The following is a 20,025-nucleotide window of genomic DNA, read 5'->3' on the forward strand; positions in this document are numbered from 1 at the left end:
CTTGACCTTGGATTACGACTCTGATGATGATTATACACTTACTAGACATGAACCATGAGTCCTTCTCATGTTTGAGCCTGGCGAGGACCCTGCTGCAGTGGTCCTGCTGTTTCTTCTCCTCCTCTCTCAGCTTCTCCATCAGGGCCACACACCGCTCCTTCTCCTTCTTCTTCTTACTCTGGGCCTGGAGAGTACAACAAAAGATATTCATTCAAGGTGACAAGGTGGTCTTGCGGTTAGGGTTGTAGGCTTAGAATCTAAAGGTTCTGGGTTTGAATCCTTAGCAGGCCCCATGTCCTTGGGAAAGGCACTTAACAACTATTTCCTCACTCTACTCAGGAGAAAAGGAGTACCTAGCTTTGGTTAGGGACATCCTCTCATATGGGGACATAAAGCCAGAGGTCCCGTGTTTCAGAAGAGCCACATCTCGAGCACGTTAAAGAAGCCACCAAACTTCTCAAAAAGAGTAAGGGCCAACCCAAGTGTGAATGGATCAATACTATCAGTCTCACACAGTAGTTTGTACCTACTGTCCAAAAACTAAAGCGGAACAAATTTTTTTTTTTTAAATCAGACAGAATCCTTGTGAAGCACTCACTAGTTCCCTGTTGTCTTCTATGGCTGACAGCTGAGACTTCAGCTTCTGTGTCTCCTTCTCGTAGGCTCCGCTGGGAACACTCAGGTCGTACATGTTCAGGGACCAGAAGGTGACGTAGAACTGTGGGCTGAGGGAGGAAACAACAATAAAACATGAATTCTACCATTTTAAAATCTTGGCCACTAAAAAATCAGCATAGGCTAATCTTAAGACTTACAATACTAATGTAATAGATTATTCAGTAAATCTTATAAGAGAAATGGTATCAATAAAAAACTTGGGGCTTTTTGTTAAGTCAAACTCTGCACAAGTGAACCTTATTACTGAGCAAAATAGCTTGATGTTCATTGTCTGTCTCACATGTATATTCTCTCGCATTAAGCTTGTTCATTGTCATTAATTGCACTTGTAATTAGCCTTTAGGCACAAACTTACAATAAACCTTATATTCTTTCTTTCTTTTCTTTTTCATCTCTATTTCTTAACGTCATATCACTTCAATCTCTGCAAGTATGGGTGAATGAAAAGATGTTACACTGGTAAAAAGGGTGACAAAACAAAGCAAATCAACAAGAAACCTAATCTAATACACAGAGTACAGCACAGATGGATTTCTCACCTGATGTCGTCCCAGACCTTGGGCGGGTGGATGACCCGTGCTGACTCGATGACAGGAGATGTGACCTCCGACACTGCTTGTATGTAGCGCTGCGTCTTCTGGGAACTGGATGTCTTACTGCCCTTGTCGGCCTTCTTAAGCTCGTCATATCTCGTCTATGGGCAAAAAATTGGTCTTCTTTTAAAAATCCAGCCTACCTACCCTAAGTGACTAGAAACTAAGACCAAATTCTTATAGATTTACTTAAATATGGACTAATATTACTGACAAAGACTGAAAAAAATATATTCATTTTTGTTCCAAACTCTGCGAGCTTAGTTTATTCCCCTCTACTTATACCAATAACTCTCCGATATGGAAGCAACCAAGACGTACATGTATTTGCACAAGAAAATAACAGAGAAGGGCATAGGGACACTACAAATACGTTCAAACCTGTACAAGTGATCACCTGGCCAATGTGAACACTTCTTGGTGATAATTTCCCCATGGACACAAGCATCAAGAATCCTGGTCCACTTAGACCAGGTATTATCAGTCCCCTGAGTAGTCTTCTTGGCCAGGTTTGACTGTAGTTGATTCACTTTAAAACCAGGTAGTAAAAGATGTGATGCCCACTTACGTTGATGGAGTGAGCGTACATGGGCCTGGAGAGGAAGAAAGCAGCATCGGGAGGGGTGTGGTAGGTGGTGACCATGACGTCCAGGGCAGGCAAACTCTTGGTGTAGTCTTCTGTGCTCAGCTGGGTGGCCAGGAAACCTCCAAACTGGACCAGCGTGTCCTGGCACTGGGGGGAACATTGGTGTTAACACAATTAATAACTGCTCATCAATTCCTTTCCTGCACATTGAATCATCAATCGTACAGAATAGTTGAGCAAAGCCATGTAGGACTTCACTAATTATGAAATGCAGAGGCCCCATGAGTTTACCTTTGTGGCAAGTTGGCAACTTGGATCATAATTACTATGAATTCATTGATTTCCGCAGGAACTTAATCTTGGGGTAGTAAGGAAGACGAGGTTTTAATTTTGCGGTTGAAACAATTATGTAGTACAGTAGTGAACCAAAACCCATATTTGCAGTGTCATAATTTCACAGTGGTCATCGGGAAAACAAATAAAACCACTGCCAACATTTCAAGATTCAAACTAAGTTGTGTCATGGAAGGCATATATTTAAAAACAAAAACAGCAGTCCGTACCTGGTCGTAGAGGTTCCCCACCAGTTTGAGATGCATCTCTCCCCCCTCCTTAAACACCACGTGGTTCCTCTGCTGAGCCATCAGCATGCTGAGCGGCAGGGCCAGCTCACTCTCCAGCAGGGCATCCTTCAGCCGCTGGGACGACTTCTTAGTGTTCCGGATCTGACCAAAGTACGCACCCTACAAGGAATAGTATAATTTGTGAATAAGACGTTTTGAAAAACTTGAACACATTGTCTTCAGCCTTTTTTTCAGTCATGATATTTGCCTGAGTTTGAAAAAAAATGTTGTTCGCCACTGGCGAAGGTCAACCTGACAAGAAAATGGGAAAATCCGTCATGTGGAAGCCCTGATTGTAGTTGTAGAACAGTAGAAGTGCAGAAACAGCAGAAGTGCACTTTCTGCACTTCTTGAATACAGGAATAAAAAAACTTGTTGACTGTGATGCCATGTTTTGTCCTTGTTATAACTTTGATGACTATTCTGAAAAACTACGCATTTTGTTTGTATTGTTGCCCACCTTGTTTTTTTTTTGTGCTCTCACATTATATTTGCTTTAGTCTGCAGGGGACATCATCCATAAGGTTTAACTGCCGTAGACTAACAAAAGATGACATATCTTTGTCTTTATCATACCTCTGCCCTGAGCAGCTCGCCTCCTGACAGGGCCTCCAGCTGATCGCTGGTGATCTCATCTGTGATCTCGATCCCTGACATCTTCTGGACCACCTCCTTCAGGATCAGGAGATCGTAGCTACAAACAAAACAAGTACAAGGAATCATTAATTGTTATAGAACACAAATGTACAACTACTGAAAATGTGGATACTAACTGAAACATTTGACAGTTTAGAGAATTTATCCAGTTGCTTGATTTCTTTTGTATCATGTAATGCTCTACCTGGATGTCTCACCTTCATCGACATAACGTTATATTTTTCTGCACCATATTTGCGAATGATTTGCGAATGTTGCTAATTTTGTTGGAGAAACAATATTGTCTAGAAAGTGCTTTATGTACCGGATTTTATATATGAATATGATTATATGTACGCCGACAGCAGTTTAAAATTGTGAACGTACTGTACATTGGTCTTTTAATTCAGTGTATGTAAACTGCGAAAAGCCAATAAAATACATCTTACATCTTACATAACAACCAGTTGATTGGGAAGACGAGTCGATCATGATGTGAGGCTGCTACCAGCTTCTAAGCTACTAGGACATCCATTCTTGCACTGAGCAAACTCGTTTAACAAAAAAAAAAGGAGAATATAAACTGACCTCTTGCCAGCCTTGAGTTGGTTGGCGACATACTGCAGCAGCCCGGTCAGCTCGATGGGGTACTTCCTGAAGATGGCGCCGCAGAAGCTGGCCAGGCTCTGCAGCCAGAGCGAGATGGTTGTGTCGTCGTGCTTCATGCGCTCCTTCTCGGGGTTGGCCAGCGCCTCGATGATGCAGTAGGCCAGCACGTCGTAGGAGAGGGTGGTGAGGTACTTCAGGGAGTCCACCACAGGGTTGATCAGGTTGTCGTAACGCTGGATCTGGGACAGGATCTGACAACAGAAAATAACATTTTCTTAAAATTTGCATTTATCTATTGTTAACTTTTATTTCATTGACATACGTTAACTGAGGATCAGGCAAGAGCAAAACAGAGGTAATCAGGTTGTCGTAACGTTGAATCTGGGACAGGATCTGACAACAGAAACGGACAATGTTTAAAATTCTTTATTCTCAGTCTCCTTCTACAGCGATAGCTTATTTCCATGGGCAGCAAAATTATGGAGCTCCCTCAGTGACAAATGTTTCCCTTCGAGAACAACGCACGAGCCTTCAAAATTAACATTTATCGCCATCTACATCTTCCACAATCTAACAAAATTTGTACTGAAAAAAATCATTATCAACTTTGGAGTAAAATTTGGCAAAGACAAACATGCAAAAAAGTAATACCTGTTGCATCTAACACCAGAAAAGGACACACTTGCTGTAAAATGGGGAAACTAACCCGCAAAAGAAAAAAAACAGTTTCATTTGTACCCTTGCACACATAGACATAGACATCCTAAAGAGTTAGCATCGTGTGACAATGTAAGATTTGCTGAACATAAACAGAAAGAATCCTGACCAAAACTTACAATTTCAAACAGCACCCCCGGGTTGGCGTGGCTGAGTTTGCCGATGAGCCTGCCCATGGGCTTGATGTTCTCTTTGGTCAGACGTTTCATGATGTGTTTGGTCTTGTCCATGGTCTGGGCCTTGATCCTGATCAGCTGGGTGTGCAGTGCGTAGGCCTGGTTCTTCCACTGCCCGTACATACGGTATCTGAAAACAAGGGTGGCACGGTGTTTAGTGTTTTTGAGTTACCAGCTAAAGGTTCTGAGTTTGAGTCCCCAGCAGGTCCCAATGTTGTGCCCTCAAAAAAGGCATTTTTCATTTTTCGCCTATTTCCTCATAAAATTTCAACTTGGTTCTTCCATTGACCATACATACGGTATCTGCGAAGAAGGGTGGCAAGGTGGTTATGGTTGCTGAGTTAGAATCTAGACTAGAGGTTCTGGGTTCTAATGCCTTGCAGGTCCCAATGTTGTGCCCTTGGGATAGGCACTTTTCACCCATTTCTTCATTCTACTCTTGCATTGGCCATACATATGGTATCTGTGAACAAGGGTGGCAAGGTGGTTATGGTTGTTGAGTTAAGACCTAAATGTTCTGGGTTCAAATGTCTATCAGGCCCCATTGATATGCCCTTGGGAAAGGGAATAAAGTACAAATTCATCTATTTGCATAGCACTTAATCACAGCAAAAATGAAAAGAAAAATCAATGTTTCCCAACAACAGTCCAGCATACCTTATTTAGGACACTTGATTCAGAACCCTCCATTCCTTTACTGTATACTACCATGTAGCAGTAACTTCCATTTCTAATTTCCTTTGACAATAAGAAATTCAATCATGAAAGACAAATGAAACATATACCCATTACAAAATGGTTCAACGTAGGCTTTAAGAACTCTCAACAGAACAGAACAATGGCTAGATGTTGCATAAAAAATACAACACGAGCCACATGAGCCACTGACCTGTACTCGTAGGGGAATGTTTTGATGAGGCTCCAGAGTTCCTCTGACATGCAGCAGTTGGAGTCCAACATGGACATGGTGGGCAGCAGGACCTCGTCTGTGGCGGTCAGCAGGCCGTAGAACACAGCACACAGCTCCTGCTTCCTCCCTGGGTTCTCACTCCACTGTGGGAAGGGAACATGTATGAGTGGAAGTGTGAGTGTCTGTATCTGTATCTAACATGGACATGGTGGGCAGGAGGACCTCGTCTGTGGCGGTCAGCAGGCCGTAGAACACAGCACACAGCTCCTGCTTCCTTCCAGGGTTCTCACTCCACTGTGGGGAGGCAACATGTATGAGTGGAAGTGTGAGTGTCTGTATCTGTATCTAACATAGACATGGTGGGCAGGAGGACCTCGTCTGTGGCGGTCAGCAGGCCGTAGAACACAGCACACAGCTCCTGCTTCCTCCCTGGGTTCTCACTCCACTGTGGGGAGGGAACATGTATGAGTGGAAGTGTGAGTGTGTGCATCTGTATCTGTATAGCTAGTATAACCGCCCTTTGGTGTAACATACCAGCTTCTGTATCTGTACCTGTATAGTTAGTATTCCCACTCTTTAGCATAACAAACCAGCTTCTGTATCTGTACCTGTATAGCCAGTGATATGACTTATCAAACCTATGTAGAGATCTCCACAGAAATTTTAGATGACAATTTCTTTCGTCACACTCATTATTTAGGAGCCAATGTTGTCAAATTTTGTTGTTGAATTAAGCCATGTCATGTCCTGAAGTTCAGACTTTTTGAATAGAAGGGATTAATCTTTTTAATTCCCAACAACCAAATGTCTGTCCCAGGACGGAGGGAAGGGTGCTAGAGACAACCCTGGTATAGAGTATGCAACGACACATCAGCTGAACAGACCCACCTCCTTCATGAAGGCCTTGCCAATCCTGATGACCTTGGCCATGAGGACGGTGTCGCAGGCCAGGTGGGGTCCCAGGTGCTGCAGCATGATGAACGCGTGCCGCGGCAGGTCTGCGTACTGGTGCACCTGCGCGGGGGCCTGGTCATTGTCCAGTCTGGGGATGGGACGCCCCTTAGCACCTTTGGGCACGCCAACCCTGCAAACAACAAAGACAAACTTAGCAACCAGCTTTCTTCAATATATCTGAAAAGACTTTCATACTTATAGTGATGGTTGACATGCAATTACAAATCATCATAATGTTTGCTTTACTGCTTCTCAAAAGAATATTTTTTGCAAGCTACGGAGCCAGGTTCCGAATTGGGTAACACTAACAGACAGAAATTAACTTGATTACCTGGCGGCAAGAATAAAGAACTAGAAGTATGATTTGTAAGGTCTAATGCTCACTAACAACAGAAGGCTGTCTGTCTTGTAAGTAGTACAAACATCTTTGTTTATTGAATAATACTTATGATGTTTCATTGTAATCAAGAACTGTTTTAGTATCATTGAAGCAAGGTACCTTCTGTACAGCGGCTCGACAGTGGCGTGGATCAAGGCACACAGGGCAGCAGCAATGGAGCGCTGTTCTACAGCCACGTGGTGGGGCAGCCTGTCCATGATCCTCTGGGCATGCGGCCAGTCCCCTATCCTCAGCAGGGCCTCACACAGGCCAAACTTCTGGTTGTCTCCCTGCTGGGGTACATATGAAAGACATCTGTTACTGTCATGTTTTGTCAGCCTTAGCACTGTGAGGGCCAAAGACTAATTAAGACAAATTGTATAGCACATTACTGTTAGGAAGGTGGTAGTAAGTGGTAAGGCAATCTTGTTGCTAGGATTGTTGACTTCAAATCCCTAGCAGACGCCAGAGCCGTGCCCTTGTGATAGGCACTTGACACCTATTTTCTCACTCGACACTCGACAGGTGAGGGACGTCCTTTAGGTTGGGCCGAAAGCCAAAAGTCCTGTGTTTAACTTTAAGGAGAGCCACATTGAGCACATTAAAGATCCCACCACCCTTATCGAAAACAGTAGGGATCCATCAAGGTGTGAATAGATCAAACCTTACACCTGGTCTGATGCAGTTTGTACTTACTGTACAGAACAGAACTAGTATGTTACGCCTAAAGAGAGTTTACTGATTATACGAAACAAACAAACTGTGATCCCTTTTCCGTACCTGGTCGTTCTTGCTGTCCTTGTCCTCCTCCTTGTCCTCGTCTTTCTTGTCTGACAGGATGACCATGGACATCTTCCTGGCCTGCTGTCGAGCCTCCAGCCCGTCCCGCTTGTGTCTCTCATTGATGTCGTTGTCAGAGGGGAGCAACTGGAACGCACAGGAAGATTCAACATCATTTATCTGCTTAGTTTAAGACCAATTAATCTCATGCTGTAAACTGGTGCAATGGCCTAGTAAGTCAGTAGAGTGTTTGCTTTCCATTCAGTAGGTTGGGAGGTCAATTCCGAGTCATACCAAAGACTTTAACAATGGTACATACTGCTTTCTCTGCTTAGCACTCAGCATTTGGGAAAGAGTATGGTAGTTGATCACACAGCGGACTAGCCCCCTATGCTCCATCTAGTGCAGGGAGGACTTAAACTAACTAACTGACGAATCTCATGCTAATTCGTCTCATTCTACTTTTTTAAGGTCATGGAATAAATCTTTTGTCGTCTCCTGAATTAGTAAAGTTATAAGGTGCAGCACTAAACGATCTCCCTCCTGCCTAATTCCATAACCAATACAAATTGGTGCCAATCTGTTTCTACCTAAAAACTAACATGTTGTTTTGTGCACATAACCAAAAGTTGCAAGAGGCCTAAGGGGCTCATCTTTAACATTTTTCTCTCTACTGGAGTCTTACACTGAAGGGGTCAGTACTCCATAAAAAGAACACTTACATGTGCATAGAGCGCCTCTAGCTCTACCAACTGGTACTGCAGTAGGAGTGCTGCCACCTTGTACAGGGAAGCAGGCGTCTTCTCTCCAGACTCATCCTGCGGGAGGAGACATAGAAAACAGCTCATCAAGACTGAACATTTCTTCCTTGTGTATGTATAGCAATCAACTGGCATCAACAGAGGACATCACACACAAGCTCGCAAACAAACTATTTGGTTTAAAAATCATCTATAGCTCCCCATCTCGTAAGGGTTTAAACTTTTGCACAAGGATGTCGTGTCTTGATGGCAGACCGCAAGGTGCCTCTGTTCTTTGATTTAACACTGTGTAGGTTGGGGAGGTGGAAGTCTTCCCTTATGTTGCCATCCAATCTCTTATGTGGATGTTCCTGTAAATTTTGTCATCCTGAACCTTCTCCATACTGCCTAACTCTGTAACCAACAGAGAACTGGGTGCCAATTGGCTACTTCAGTGTGCAAAAGATAAAATGAAAGTCTACCTGATAGAACTGGAACTTGAAGCCCAGCACGTGGCAGAGTGTGGATGGTTCCGTCATGTAGGAGTTCAGCAGGGAGATGTAGAAGTCGTGGAGGTGGGGGCGGCACTCAAACGACTCCAGGATGATGTCCAGGACACGGTTAGGGTCAAGGTTGAAGCAGCCTAAAGAAAATGGAAGAAGTTGATCACTACTGTGCTACAGACTTATTTCAACTGCGAGCATAAAACACTGTGAAAACCTCCTTCTTTGCCCTAAAAAGTTGAAACACAAAATTATGTCCCACGACATTAATGAATCTAGAGTGATGTTGTACCTTTGAGTTGAGAACATATGTAAGGCTTAAGTTCATATGGCTAGCACAGTAAAAAGGTTTCTGTAGCACCACATTCTATCAGTATCATGCATAAACATCAAATTCAAAGGAAAGTCAGACGGATGATAGCTGGAGTCACTCTCTGATATTTACCAGTTTTATTGGACTGTCTTTATCACATACTAACAACACATATATGACAGAATAACAAGCATGATGTCCGTACCTATAAGAGATTTGATGTTCTCCAGGACAGTGTTGCTGGTGTCTGCGCCCGACGTATCCTGCCCCAGCTCTGTCACCAGCTTGGCGTACCCCTCACTCTCCTCACGTAGCAAGTTGAACTTCTGCTGTTTGTAGCTGCAGACAAAGAAAACTTTCATTGTCAACCACACAGAAATTACTTGCACAAAAGCAAATGCTGTAAGTTTAGTAGCCAACTTATCCTAACTACTGTCCTGTAAACCCTGTCCTGTAAACTCAAGTTTCACTGAGTGTCAGACAAGTTTCTGCCAAATTTGTTGATTGCCAGAAGGTCGCAAAATCAAAAAAATCTTATCATTAATATCTAGTATTTTAAACCAGAAAATCTACCCCATCTCATTGGAACAGGGCTCAGAGACCTGCAGACATTGGCCGATCTCTAAAAATTTTGCAATGATTGAGAGAACACCAGGTGTCTTACTACTGAGAATGTCATTTAGAGCTTGCAGACTCATCAGCCGATGTCCCTAATATATGTGCCATATACATATGAAATATCAAGAGCTTCTCCGCGTAGGTTCACAACTTCTCATATTCAAAGCTGCCACACTCGACCCCATTTGAAAAATACTTACAAGAGTTTGGTCTTTGTCTTGACATATTTGACGTTGAACACTTTGACTTGGGTTATGAGGGAAACTGCCTCCAGGGACTCCACTTCAAGCCTCTCCTTCAGCACATGTTCAGGCACAACACTTGGCTGCAAAAGACAACAATAATGTATTTCAACATATGTTCAGGCACAACACTTGGCTGCAAAAGACAACAATAATGTATTTCAACATATGTTCAGGCACAACACTTGGCTGCAAAAGACAACAATAATACTGTAAATCACTTTAAGTTCACGGTAGCAAAATTTCACTGTGCAACAAAAAATTTACATTTTCACTGAACTTTAACTTCACGGTGGTAGAAAGTGATTTACAGAAAGGATGTGTGGAGAAATCATAAATAGTTTTTTCACGGTGATGATAAGTTCACGGTACAGAGGTGACAGTGAAAACAGTGAACTTAAAGTTACAGTGAAAGAAACAATAATTACAGTATCTCTTTAACCTCCTTGTTCAGGGACAGCAATAATTAAACAACAGGCAAAGTTAAGTTTCTAAATTGAGAAGTAGCAGCAAAACCATGAGAGCTATAGATTGCAAAAATGTTGTGAACTTACCATACAGGCTGACACCAGTGATACGAAGCGTTCTCTCTGTGTTTTGTCTTCATGGCAGATGGTGTCCATATCTGCAAATAGTCAGTAAAATTGTTTTCAAAGATGGTTCAAACGTGAACATATAAACATCAATAATATAAATGATCATAACTTTACTAATGTTTCGATTACATCCCCAAAAAGAACAACTGCTTTGAAAAGTAATGTTTTGTCAGTGTCAGTAAAAATGCTGGTTCTTTCAGTCACTTATGATCCACATAAAAATATATTCCAAAGACAGATTAGATTTGTACCAACACCAAACAGAACAGAGCTACTGAATACACAGATGTAATTTGGTCCAGTGCAGCCAGACAGGATTGGAAACAGACCTATCCAGTGATTGAAACTGAAGCAGACACAGGATGAGCAAGAGACCTTCTAGCACCAGAAATTGCAGCTCTCTTTTCAACAACAATGTCATCAACAGACCCAGTCAAACAAAAGTATCTCATAGACTGGTCTTAGCTTAGATACATTTATCAACAAACTGCATAAACTTGAAGTAAAAGTTGACATTAAAACTCTGACAAAACATAAGATAAAAGAAATCTGAAAGGACAACCCACCTACGAGTGAGAGGATATCGGCTATGATGAGGGACAGGTCTCTTTTCACATCCTGCAGAAAAATGTCAGGTCAAAACATTGATCAACAAAGGTTTAATCAAGCTCTACTTTTTTCTTTAATTCTTAAACATTTAGCTGGCTGTAAGCAAATTGATCCAATATGCTATAAAAATATAATTTGTACAGTGTGCTTGGTTAGTTCTATCACCTTATGAAGTAATACATCACATTCTGTGGAATAGCTATCAAAAACCACATCTAGAACAAGAATGTTCAGATGATATCCTTGATGATACTATTTCAAGGATGTAATTACAATAAATAGTTTCCAAGATTCTTCCAATGATATCCTTGGTAATACTATTTCAAGGATGTATCTCTTTTCTTTCTTTACACAACACATAGAAAATTTTGCTAGACTAATGCTTACAAAAGACATTTTGTAAAAGCATTCTTCCAATATTCACAAGTCTAGACCTTAACACCGTTGAAACTTCCATGACTGTTGAAAATTTTTTGGCATGTAGCATAAATTCTGAATAATGTACATCAGGTAAATCCTGTTAATTCATCATTAAACATGATCTGTTCATACATCTACACATGTACAAAGAAGCGAGAAGAAGTTGACTCAACTGGATTAGCTTAGCTTATCACTTTCGTCTACCATGTAACGTTATGTTTAACTATGTACTGTATTTATTTCACTGTGTATGTCACTTACATGTTGGTTAAGTTTATGTTAAACGACCTGTATTTAGCCCCTCGGGGCATGAATGTACAATTAAGGTCTTCATTCTTCATTCATTAAAAACATGGCACTGGTAAATGTATCCAAAGAAGAAGTCAAACCCTCCAGTAAGGTACATAGGAACATGATCTGCAGACTAGACATTTTTTTACCTTTACCTTCTTTTATGTTATCATATCTGTGTGACTGTGTGGTCCCTTGCCATTAGCTTTTGGGTATGAGTTTGCAAATAAAGATTGTTAGTACTGTATTATTATTCATTCTTAGAAGGACATGAACTTCTCCCTGCAATGAACGACAAGCAGTTCTGGAGAGCTTGCTGCACCTCGTAAAGAGGAGGACCAATAAAGATTATCATTATCATTGGTTCTTACCCCCAGCTCCAGCAGCACCTTTACAGCACTGTCATGTCTGATGGTCCCCTTCACGACCTGCAAGCACAGCTCGTACAGAGCCCTCCTGAGATCTGGGGAATAAACATCAATCCAGTTCAGAGTAGATACATTGATCATTCCAAACCTAGCTTTTCTCCATACATCAAACCTGTACAAGTGAATACCACTACATAAGGAGAGATCTGGAGAAACAAACATCAATGGCATCAGCTATCAAATATTTAAAGTAGATGTGATATTATATGTACCATACCTAACATTTTCTCCATACATAAACTCGAAACTACCAATTCATATAATTGAACAAAGAAATGGGAAAACAGCCTTTTCTTCTTTTAAACTCTTTTTTCCCCTCTGCTCGATGGACCAATAACTCCATGGTAGCATTCAAGGTGAGATGATGTAAATGAATTTGCACAAGGGATATAGAAAGACATAGGGACACTACAAGTACAGTTTAACCTGTACAAGTGACCACCTCTACATAAGGACCACCTGGTCAATGTGACCACTTTTTGGTGGTCCCTTAGATGATTTTCCCATTGACACAAGCATTGTGAATCCTGTTTATAGTGACCACCTGTAAACATAGACCGGATTTTATCATTACGCTAAGTGGTCTTCTTGGGCAGTTTTGTAAGTACAGAGTTTCTTTTTCATGCTGTTCAAATCGGGATGAAGACTAGAAACAAATACTGAAATAGAAAATTTAATATCTAGAACTGAGATGACATAAAAGATGCATTAACATGTGGGCAAAAATTGGTCTACAGGACATGGTCACAATACATGTACAGTACATGCATAGTCATAGAAAGTTCTGCTCATTGTTAAATGTGCGTAAAACAGCCAGTATATGCATTTATTTGTTCTCACTGCATGCTAAGAAATACATGAGGTTATTGTAGGTAAAAGTTTAAATTTAATGTAAGATCTTTCCAGCTTTCGGGGAGGAGCTTCTCATTGCAAGAAAAATTTGTTGGACTTTCATGCAATTCAAAAGCCTGATCATCATACTGTCAAACCTGCCCAAAAAGACCACTCAGGGAACCAATTAAATCTGGTCCAGGTGTACAGGTTGTCACTATGGAACGGATTTGTGTATCAATGGGAAAATTTATCTGAGGGACCACCAAAAAATGGTCACATAATTTGGACATGTGATCCTGATGTAGAGGTGGTCACTTGAACAGGTTTGACTAAGTTATAGCAGCCAACATCTACCACTGTCAATTTTCTAACATATGACCATTATCTAGCAACATATCACTCTTAGTCTTAGGACATTATGATATGGCTGACAAAATTCTGGTTCGTTCATTAGGTTAGGCATCTGCATGCCCATGGGTAGGTCATCTTTGACACACCCAAGGCCATTATACATCCTCCTTGTCCCTGTCCCACTAGTAATTAGCAAGCTGACGACAATAGGAATAGGTAATTGTTCTCTTTGCCCTGTGGTGCCAAAGGTGCCTTGTTAGTTGAAAATGTGTGGAAATTTACACCCTTAATAATGGTGACTTCTCTATGTGTATTAAATGTGTATTAAATGTGTATCTTCACAAACAACCAAGCCTGGTATACTACTAGTAGTACATGATAGTAGTAGAAACTTCTTTCCCCCCCACGAAAGCAAATGAATGTACATTACAGTGAGTACTGATGTGGGATTAGCCGATTACCTTTATTCTTCAAATCATACCAGTCGTTCTGTCTTAGTACACCCAGAAATCCATCCAAATTTAGTGCACAGATTAGATTTTTTCCCTTTTCATTCGAAATATTTGTTTTTTATTTGTACAAATGTTTCAGAATGGCAAGCTTCATGGTATTTAAAACTACAAAGAAGCTCACAGTGCAAATAAAATCCGCCCACCTTTAGTATTGCTAGTTCCCGTCAAACTGTCCACATCTTGATGCGCCAGACTCCGACATAACTTCACACTGCAGAACAGAAAGTGAAAGATTACAAGATACAGTACATGTAACGTTATCATGATAATTTGCTATCATGCACATCAAGCTATGGAAACTTTGCTTCAAAATAAGTTATGAAAACATGCAACAAATCTGCAAGATTGACGTCTCCACAAAACCAGTAAGTTGTGTTCTAGGCATGACTTCTCTAGTTTCTAAAACGTCCTGTAGATTCTTCTGTTTTTGTCACAATTTTTGTGGCGGGTTGAGAGGCAACATGGCCGACAGAGAAGATCGTGGATAGCACTGAGATATCCACCATTTTAAATGCCTTAAAATCGGTATAGTACGCCAAATAATTGTCAGAATGTTTCTCTAGACATCGGGGACCAAGTCAGAATAACAATCGGGTGAAAATTGTACTTACAAGTCCGACTTTCCGCTCTTTTCCCAGTTCTTCAGGTTATCGGCAGTCAAACAGACAGCCGCCATCATGCATTCGTATGGTGGGAAAGTACCCGGATGTTACCAGCAGCCCTGACCCCGTGACCTTTACCTGGTTTGCAAGATTTGTGAATCAAAGGCAAAATTGTTCACTAACATCATACCGGTAAGAGATAGGTGATTATATTTGTTAGAAACATATATCAAGTCCTTTCCCCTATTGTTACACCATAAGATTCAGAGAAGCAAGGCCTGTAAAATAATTAATGGTGCCACCTAGCGAAAGTTATATAAACGGCAGTTCAAAAGTTGAATGACCGAACATGTGTGAACTCGTGAAGGACTAGGTAATGGTTTGTAGCTTTATCTATCATCATAAGTTTCCTTTATTAATCATATATATAATGACGGTGGTGACAACAATCTACATGCTCGTTTTTTGTGTTAGTCATTTGTTAAAGTGTCTTTTTGGGACTCATAACCCATAAATTTCAAATGTCCTACTTAGACGCCCCCCTCCCCATATCTGTTATAATATGGAAATAAGATCCATATCATAATTAAAACAAAATTCATGACTGTCCTTCATGGTGGAAGTGAACGCTTAAAAGGGGAAATTTTTATTCTACATATTCTAATGACATGTTTGAGCTATTTAGGTGGTCTGGCAACGCGACCAATTATGCTTGACAATCACAAATGATTTAAAACCGACAGCGCTTACATATGATTAGAGTGGGTTGGCTACGATTGAATAGCTATGCCTAATAGAAAAAGGCATGCAGATCCTACTGCATTCATGTATTCTTTTAACAATTATAGTTAGTTTGGTCGTTAACAGTTCTATTGTCAATGTGTTTCAGTGCCTTCAGCCTTTGAGTGTGGATTGGAGAACAACAGTAAAAGGCGCGCAGCTAGGTGATTAACAGAGTAGAGCTGTTGACACCAAGGATGTCACATTTCTCCAGCTTTACTAGAAGAGGAGTAATACAGTTACGATGGCTGGGGTCTCTGTTAAACTGCCTCTTCACAAACTACAGGGACATTCCTACCACTGGGATCATGGCACAGGCAAACCTATCAAAACCGAAGAAAGGACAAACCACACAACAAGAAAAACAGTTACACATAGGAAAGTCACATCGCTCAGTACTGTACAGAAAATGCTCATCAAAAAGATGTCAAACAGCGTTCAAACTGCATCCAACTAGTTACTACCCAAGGTTACAGACTTTCGAAACATCTTCCTCATTTTTATCGTGCTCAAGACGTTTCTCAAATACAGCAGCAGTATCAGCAAAACCCCCAACAGCCCAGAAAAAAGGCTTCTCTCTGAACCCCATAGACGACCTCCAGCCCTTGATTCAGGTCCCAATCTTGCCACAGATAGAGAGAGTTGTGGACCCAACAGAAGAAGAAGTGCAAAGAGCGACTCAGTTATTCAGACCTGCAGCGCGGAGGCACAAGATTGAGTTTGTCCTCTCTGCTCCAAACCCAGATTATGCTCCAGAAAACAATACACCAGAGGTGAGGGAAATTGTTGTTTGTTTAAACTTTAAGTTATTTTTTCTCGTAGGCCACACCAATTTAATTTCTAATTTCTCAGACATTAAAATTCTAGCCAGAGGACATCATGCAAATAGAAGGCTTGGGTGAAAACTTGCACCTGACTCTGTTCACTCCCTGAAACTATGTGACCTAAAGTACAGACTTTCCCGTTATCATGTTGATGTTCCAATCAAGCATTATTTTTTAAAACTGAACACCTAGAAATTAAATTAGTGTGGCCTTATGTTCCAAAAAAATGTCATGCTGAATTTGACTAAATCTTATGTATTCTAAAAAATGAGAAAGCTTCAGAAAAAAAAGGATTAAGGTTTCCACATATTGTAGAATAAAATTCAAAATAGTTCTTCTCTTTTCCAGATTGCTATCATGGGCCGCAGTAACGTGGGAAAGTCCACCCTTCTGCAGTGTCTGTTCAGAGAGGTTCCTGACCTGGAAGTCAAGACATCAAAGACACCGGTATGATTCATCATTTTTAAGCAAGGAATTCAGGTATGAGAGAACAACTTTCTGAATTTGTGTAACTTTGCACACTGGCTGCATTTTTTCGATTTCCGTCCCTTGAACATGAAAAAAGGAGAGTTCACAGCTTATCATTCCCACCCTGCAAGAATATCTAAAACCCAATTACATCAATGAAGACAACCAGGTACAATATTACACAATACAAAAAAAGATAAAGCAATTGGATAATTTGTCTGAGTGAAGGGTCAGACGTTTCAGATACCATCCACTATCTTTCATCAGTTACTCTTATTCTCAGTTACTGATGAAAGATAGCGGATACTATCCAAAATGTCTGACTCTTTAGAGACTTTATTCAGTTGCTTCATTTATTTTGTATTGTATAAAGCCCAGCTAATTTTCTGTTTCATTCCCAGGGCCACACCAAGATGGCCAACTTCTTCAGGGTGGGGCGTGCCATGACATTAGTGGACATGCCTGGGTATGGGTACAGACAGCCGGCAGACTTTGTCCACATTGTGGAGGATTACCTGACGCAGAGGAAGAAGTAAATTATTTGTTGTTTTGTATTTTGTATCCAATGTTGTACAAAATATGTTGTTATGTTTGACATTTTGGGCATAATATCAACAATTTGCTGCTTGTGTCTGCTAGGGATTTGAACCCAGAACCTTTAGATTTTAAGTCAATAACCGGAGGTTGCCAACTTGCCACCTTGTCTGATCATGATCTGTAACCTTCTGTCCCTACCAGCCTAGTATTGACAGTGCTGCTCATAGACGGAAAGTTAGGCATCACGCGCAAAGACTGGCGCAGGATCTCGATGCTGGAGGGGGCAAGTTTACGTCATGCGGTGAGTCCTCCTTCCCTGACCTCCGTGTCCTCTCTTCCTACAGTTTGAGAATGGCAGTCTTCATGGTAGATGGCGCCGCTGGGATTGCATCATGGGATACTGTTGCTATAGAGATGATTGAAGAATTTAAGCGGCCTTATGTGGTATGTCTTTCGTCAGTTTTTGCAGCATTCCTTGCAGTATATGTCCAGAAATAGCAAGCAATGTACTGAATTAAGGGTATGTATTAGGATATTACAATGAGAGGTTACTGCTAGAGACCTCCAATGTGTTATACCTCAATGGAAAATTCAGTTGTTAATAAATCTATGATTTGGGTCTAAGTACAAAATTATGTTCGTTATGTCTGTAAATAGGCAGTAATGTACAGTCAAAACTGCCCAAGAGGACCACTCAGGGGACTGCTAAAACCTGGTCTATGTGGACAGGTGGTCACTATAGACAGGATTCTTAATGCTTGTGTCAATGGGAAGAAGTATCTTTCTTAGGGACCCCCTAAGAGCGTCCACATTGTCCTGGTGGTCTTTATGTAGAGGTGGTCACTTGTACAGGTTTGACTGTATTGATAAGGTACAACATGTGTTCTTTTTCAGCTGGTAATGACGAAGATAGACAAGGTGTCGCGACACGTTCTCCTCAGGAATGTCCTTGCTGTCAGACAGGTGATCAAGGAGAGGACAAAGGCATGTCTTCCTCAGGTGTTCCTGGTCAGGTGAGGGTTGAATATCAACTTAAAGTGTCTTAAAAGGGAGCTGTCTTAAAGATAAGAATTGTCTACGTACATGCTGAGAATCATCAGCAACCTGATTAATGAACTGAAAACGAAACAGCTCAAAATGGACCCAATGGATTGTGGACAGTTTTGTAGGTCTATGCCAATGTCAAAATGTACAATTTTTGCTTTGAACAATGCCATCTCCCCGAAAAATATGTTTTGGGGGCATCGCCTCTGCATTGACATAAATGTAGAACAACACAACACAAGAAAAATATCCCTATTCAAAGATCCTTTCTGTTCAATTCTTAAGAAACAAGAGCTTTTAAAAAAAGCTGGCGTTTCGGCTACGTTTATAAGTGTGAATTGTCTTTTCCCTTTACTTGAAGTAAAATCTGCCAGAGGAAGTCACTCAAGGGCTGTTCAGTCTATAAGAAAAATTGTCATTTTGGGAAATGAGTACTGTTTTAATAGAGAAAGGCAGATTGGGGAAAGCAATTTTGAAGTTACGTCACTTAACTTAAGTGCTTTTGAAAAAGCTGGTCTTGGCCTACAACTTGTGCTTATTTGTAAAATGTATAATAGGCTCATTATAAAAGCTATCAATGTAATTATGTACATGGCACGCAATAAAACATAAAATTTGAAAAAGCACCATTGAATCATCAGCACTATGGTAATTAAGTGAAATAGAAGTTCATAACAGCTAAGGTTCTATCTAAAATGACTACCAAATGTCAAACAAATCAACAGCTACCTCATCCGTATTATTCTGGTTTCCGCATTTACAACATTTCTTCCTTATTTTCCTGGGTAATTTTGCTAAAATTCATGAAAATTCCCATAGTTTTGTGCCGAGGGGCGCCACTTTCCACGTCCGTGTTGTCTGAATGAAGTCGATACTGAACAATGGAGCATTTGCTACTGTAACAAAGAATCGCTGTTTTGCAAACAACATCAAGAGCCTCTGTTTACATCGTGGATAGAAGTTTAGTGGCGAGTGTTTTGCAAGAATCATCTTACCGCGCATAGGAGCCGCTGCACGGTATTTTCCATTACAATGAACAGAAAAATTCGAATGCCGGGTTTGGAATCTATGAAGTCCTGTTCATAAGACAAAGGCCTTGTATATATTAAATGAATATTTAAAAATAACAAATATAAAATATTTCTTTATTTATTAATGAAAAAAATGATATTCATAAATATGATATTGATAGATTAATATAATATCAATATATATTTTTGATATTCAATATCTAAAAAGAAAAAAAAATTCATGCACGGACACGAACCCGGATCTTCTGAGTCCGAAGTGCTTCGCGTTGCCAGATCGGCCAAGCTGCGGTACGTACTTACTTACTTTGGACGTAATGCTATAACCTCACTATATGGTATCATTTATGCCGATTTTTGCTCGTTTTCTTGACGAAATCATTTTTTTTCTTCTGCAATCTTGTGGAATAGATGTAATATGGTCATTTTTCAGGATATCAAAGTCCGAAACCACAATGCAATGATAGTTCCGAACAGTTGTAGCAGTTACATGCGGTCGCCGTCCTGTGTCACATGCAAATCTAGCGTGCCTGCCTTTTCGTGCTCTCTTGCCATATAAGGCAACGGCTATACAAGGATTTGAGAACGTATTGCCATATAAGGTCTTATTGTGTGCGACACAGTGTTGAACCAAGCTTCCCTGG

At 40.8% G+C, this 20,025-nt stretch overlaps 2 protein-coding genes across 4 annotated transcripts in view; one reads left to right on the plus strand and one right to left on the minus strand.

Annotated features, from left to right (window-relative positions):
* Positions 1–14,822, minus strand: part of LOC136436312 (THO complex subunit 2-like) — a 27,999-nt gene extending 13,177 nt beyond the window's left edge. The window contains exons 1-21 of the mRNA XM_066430173.1: positions 14,710–14,822; positions 14,242–14,309; positions 12,345–12,436; positions 11,220–11,271; positions 10,612–10,682; positions 10,016–10,140; positions 9,403–9,536; positions 8,864–9,024; positions 8,364–8,459; positions 7,642–7,788; positions 6,982–7,154; positions 6,417–6,612; positions 5,508–5,671; positions 4,562–4,748; positions 3,705–3,976; positions 3,057–3,174; positions 2,421–2,600; positions 1,840–2,004; positions 1,218–1,372; positions 599–725; positions 43–184 (exon numbers count right to left, since the gene is read on the minus strand). Coding sequence (XP_066286270.1) covers positions 43–184; positions 599–725; positions 1,218–1,372; positions 1,840–2,004; positions 2,421–2,600; positions 3,057–3,174; positions 3,705–3,976; positions 4,562–4,748; positions 5,508–5,671; positions 6,417–6,612; positions 6,982–7,154; positions 7,642–7,788; positions 8,364–8,459; positions 8,864–9,024; positions 9,403–9,536; positions 10,016–10,140; positions 10,612–10,682; positions 11,220–11,271; positions 12,345–12,436; positions 14,242–14,309; positions 14,710–14,777 — 2,893 coding nt within the window. The 5' untranslated portion in view covers positions 14,778–14,822. The remainder of the gene's footprint in view (positions 1–42; positions 185–598; positions 726–1,217; positions 1,373–1,839; positions 2,005–2,420; positions 2,601–3,056; positions 3,175–3,704; positions 3,977–4,561; positions 4,749–5,507; positions 5,672–6,416; positions 6,613–6,981; positions 7,155–7,641; positions 7,789–8,363; positions 8,460–8,863; positions 9,025–9,402; positions 9,537–10,015; positions 10,141–10,611; positions 10,683–11,219; positions 11,272–12,344; positions 12,437–14,241; positions 14,310–14,709) is intronic.
* Positions 14,790–20,025, plus strand: part of LOC136436311 (GTP-binding protein 8-like) — a 7,498-nt gene continuing 2,262 nt past the window's right edge. The window contains exons 1-6 of one of the 3 annotated variants that reach the window (XM_066430172.1): positions 14,790–14,892; positions 15,590–16,253; positions 16,653–16,751; positions 17,174–17,304; positions 17,654–17,753; positions 18,204–18,322. In XM_066430172.1, coding sequence (XP_066286269.1) covers positions 15,678–16,253; positions 16,653–16,751; positions 17,174–17,304; positions 17,654–17,753; positions 18,204–18,322 — 1,025 coding nt within the window. In that variant the 5' untranslated portion in view covers positions 14,790–14,892; positions 15,590–15,677. Of the gene's footprint in view, positions 14,893–15,003; positions 15,074–15,589; positions 16,254–16,652; positions 16,752–17,173; positions 17,305–17,510; positions 17,611–17,653; positions 17,754–18,203; positions 18,323–20,025 lie in introns of those variants that run through there. The other 2 variants (XM_066430170.1, XM_066430169.1) reach the window with 2 other exon arrangements.

The sequence above is a fragment of the Branchiostoma lanceolatum genome, chromosome 6 (assembly GCF_035083965.1).
Source record: "Branchiostoma lanceolatum isolate klBraLanc5 chromosome 6, klBraLanc5.hap2, whole genome shotgun sequence".
NCBI classification, from domain to species: domain Eukaryota; kingdom Metazoa; phylum Chordata; class Leptocardii; order Amphioxiformes; family Branchiostomatidae; genus Branchiostoma; species Branchiostoma lanceolatum.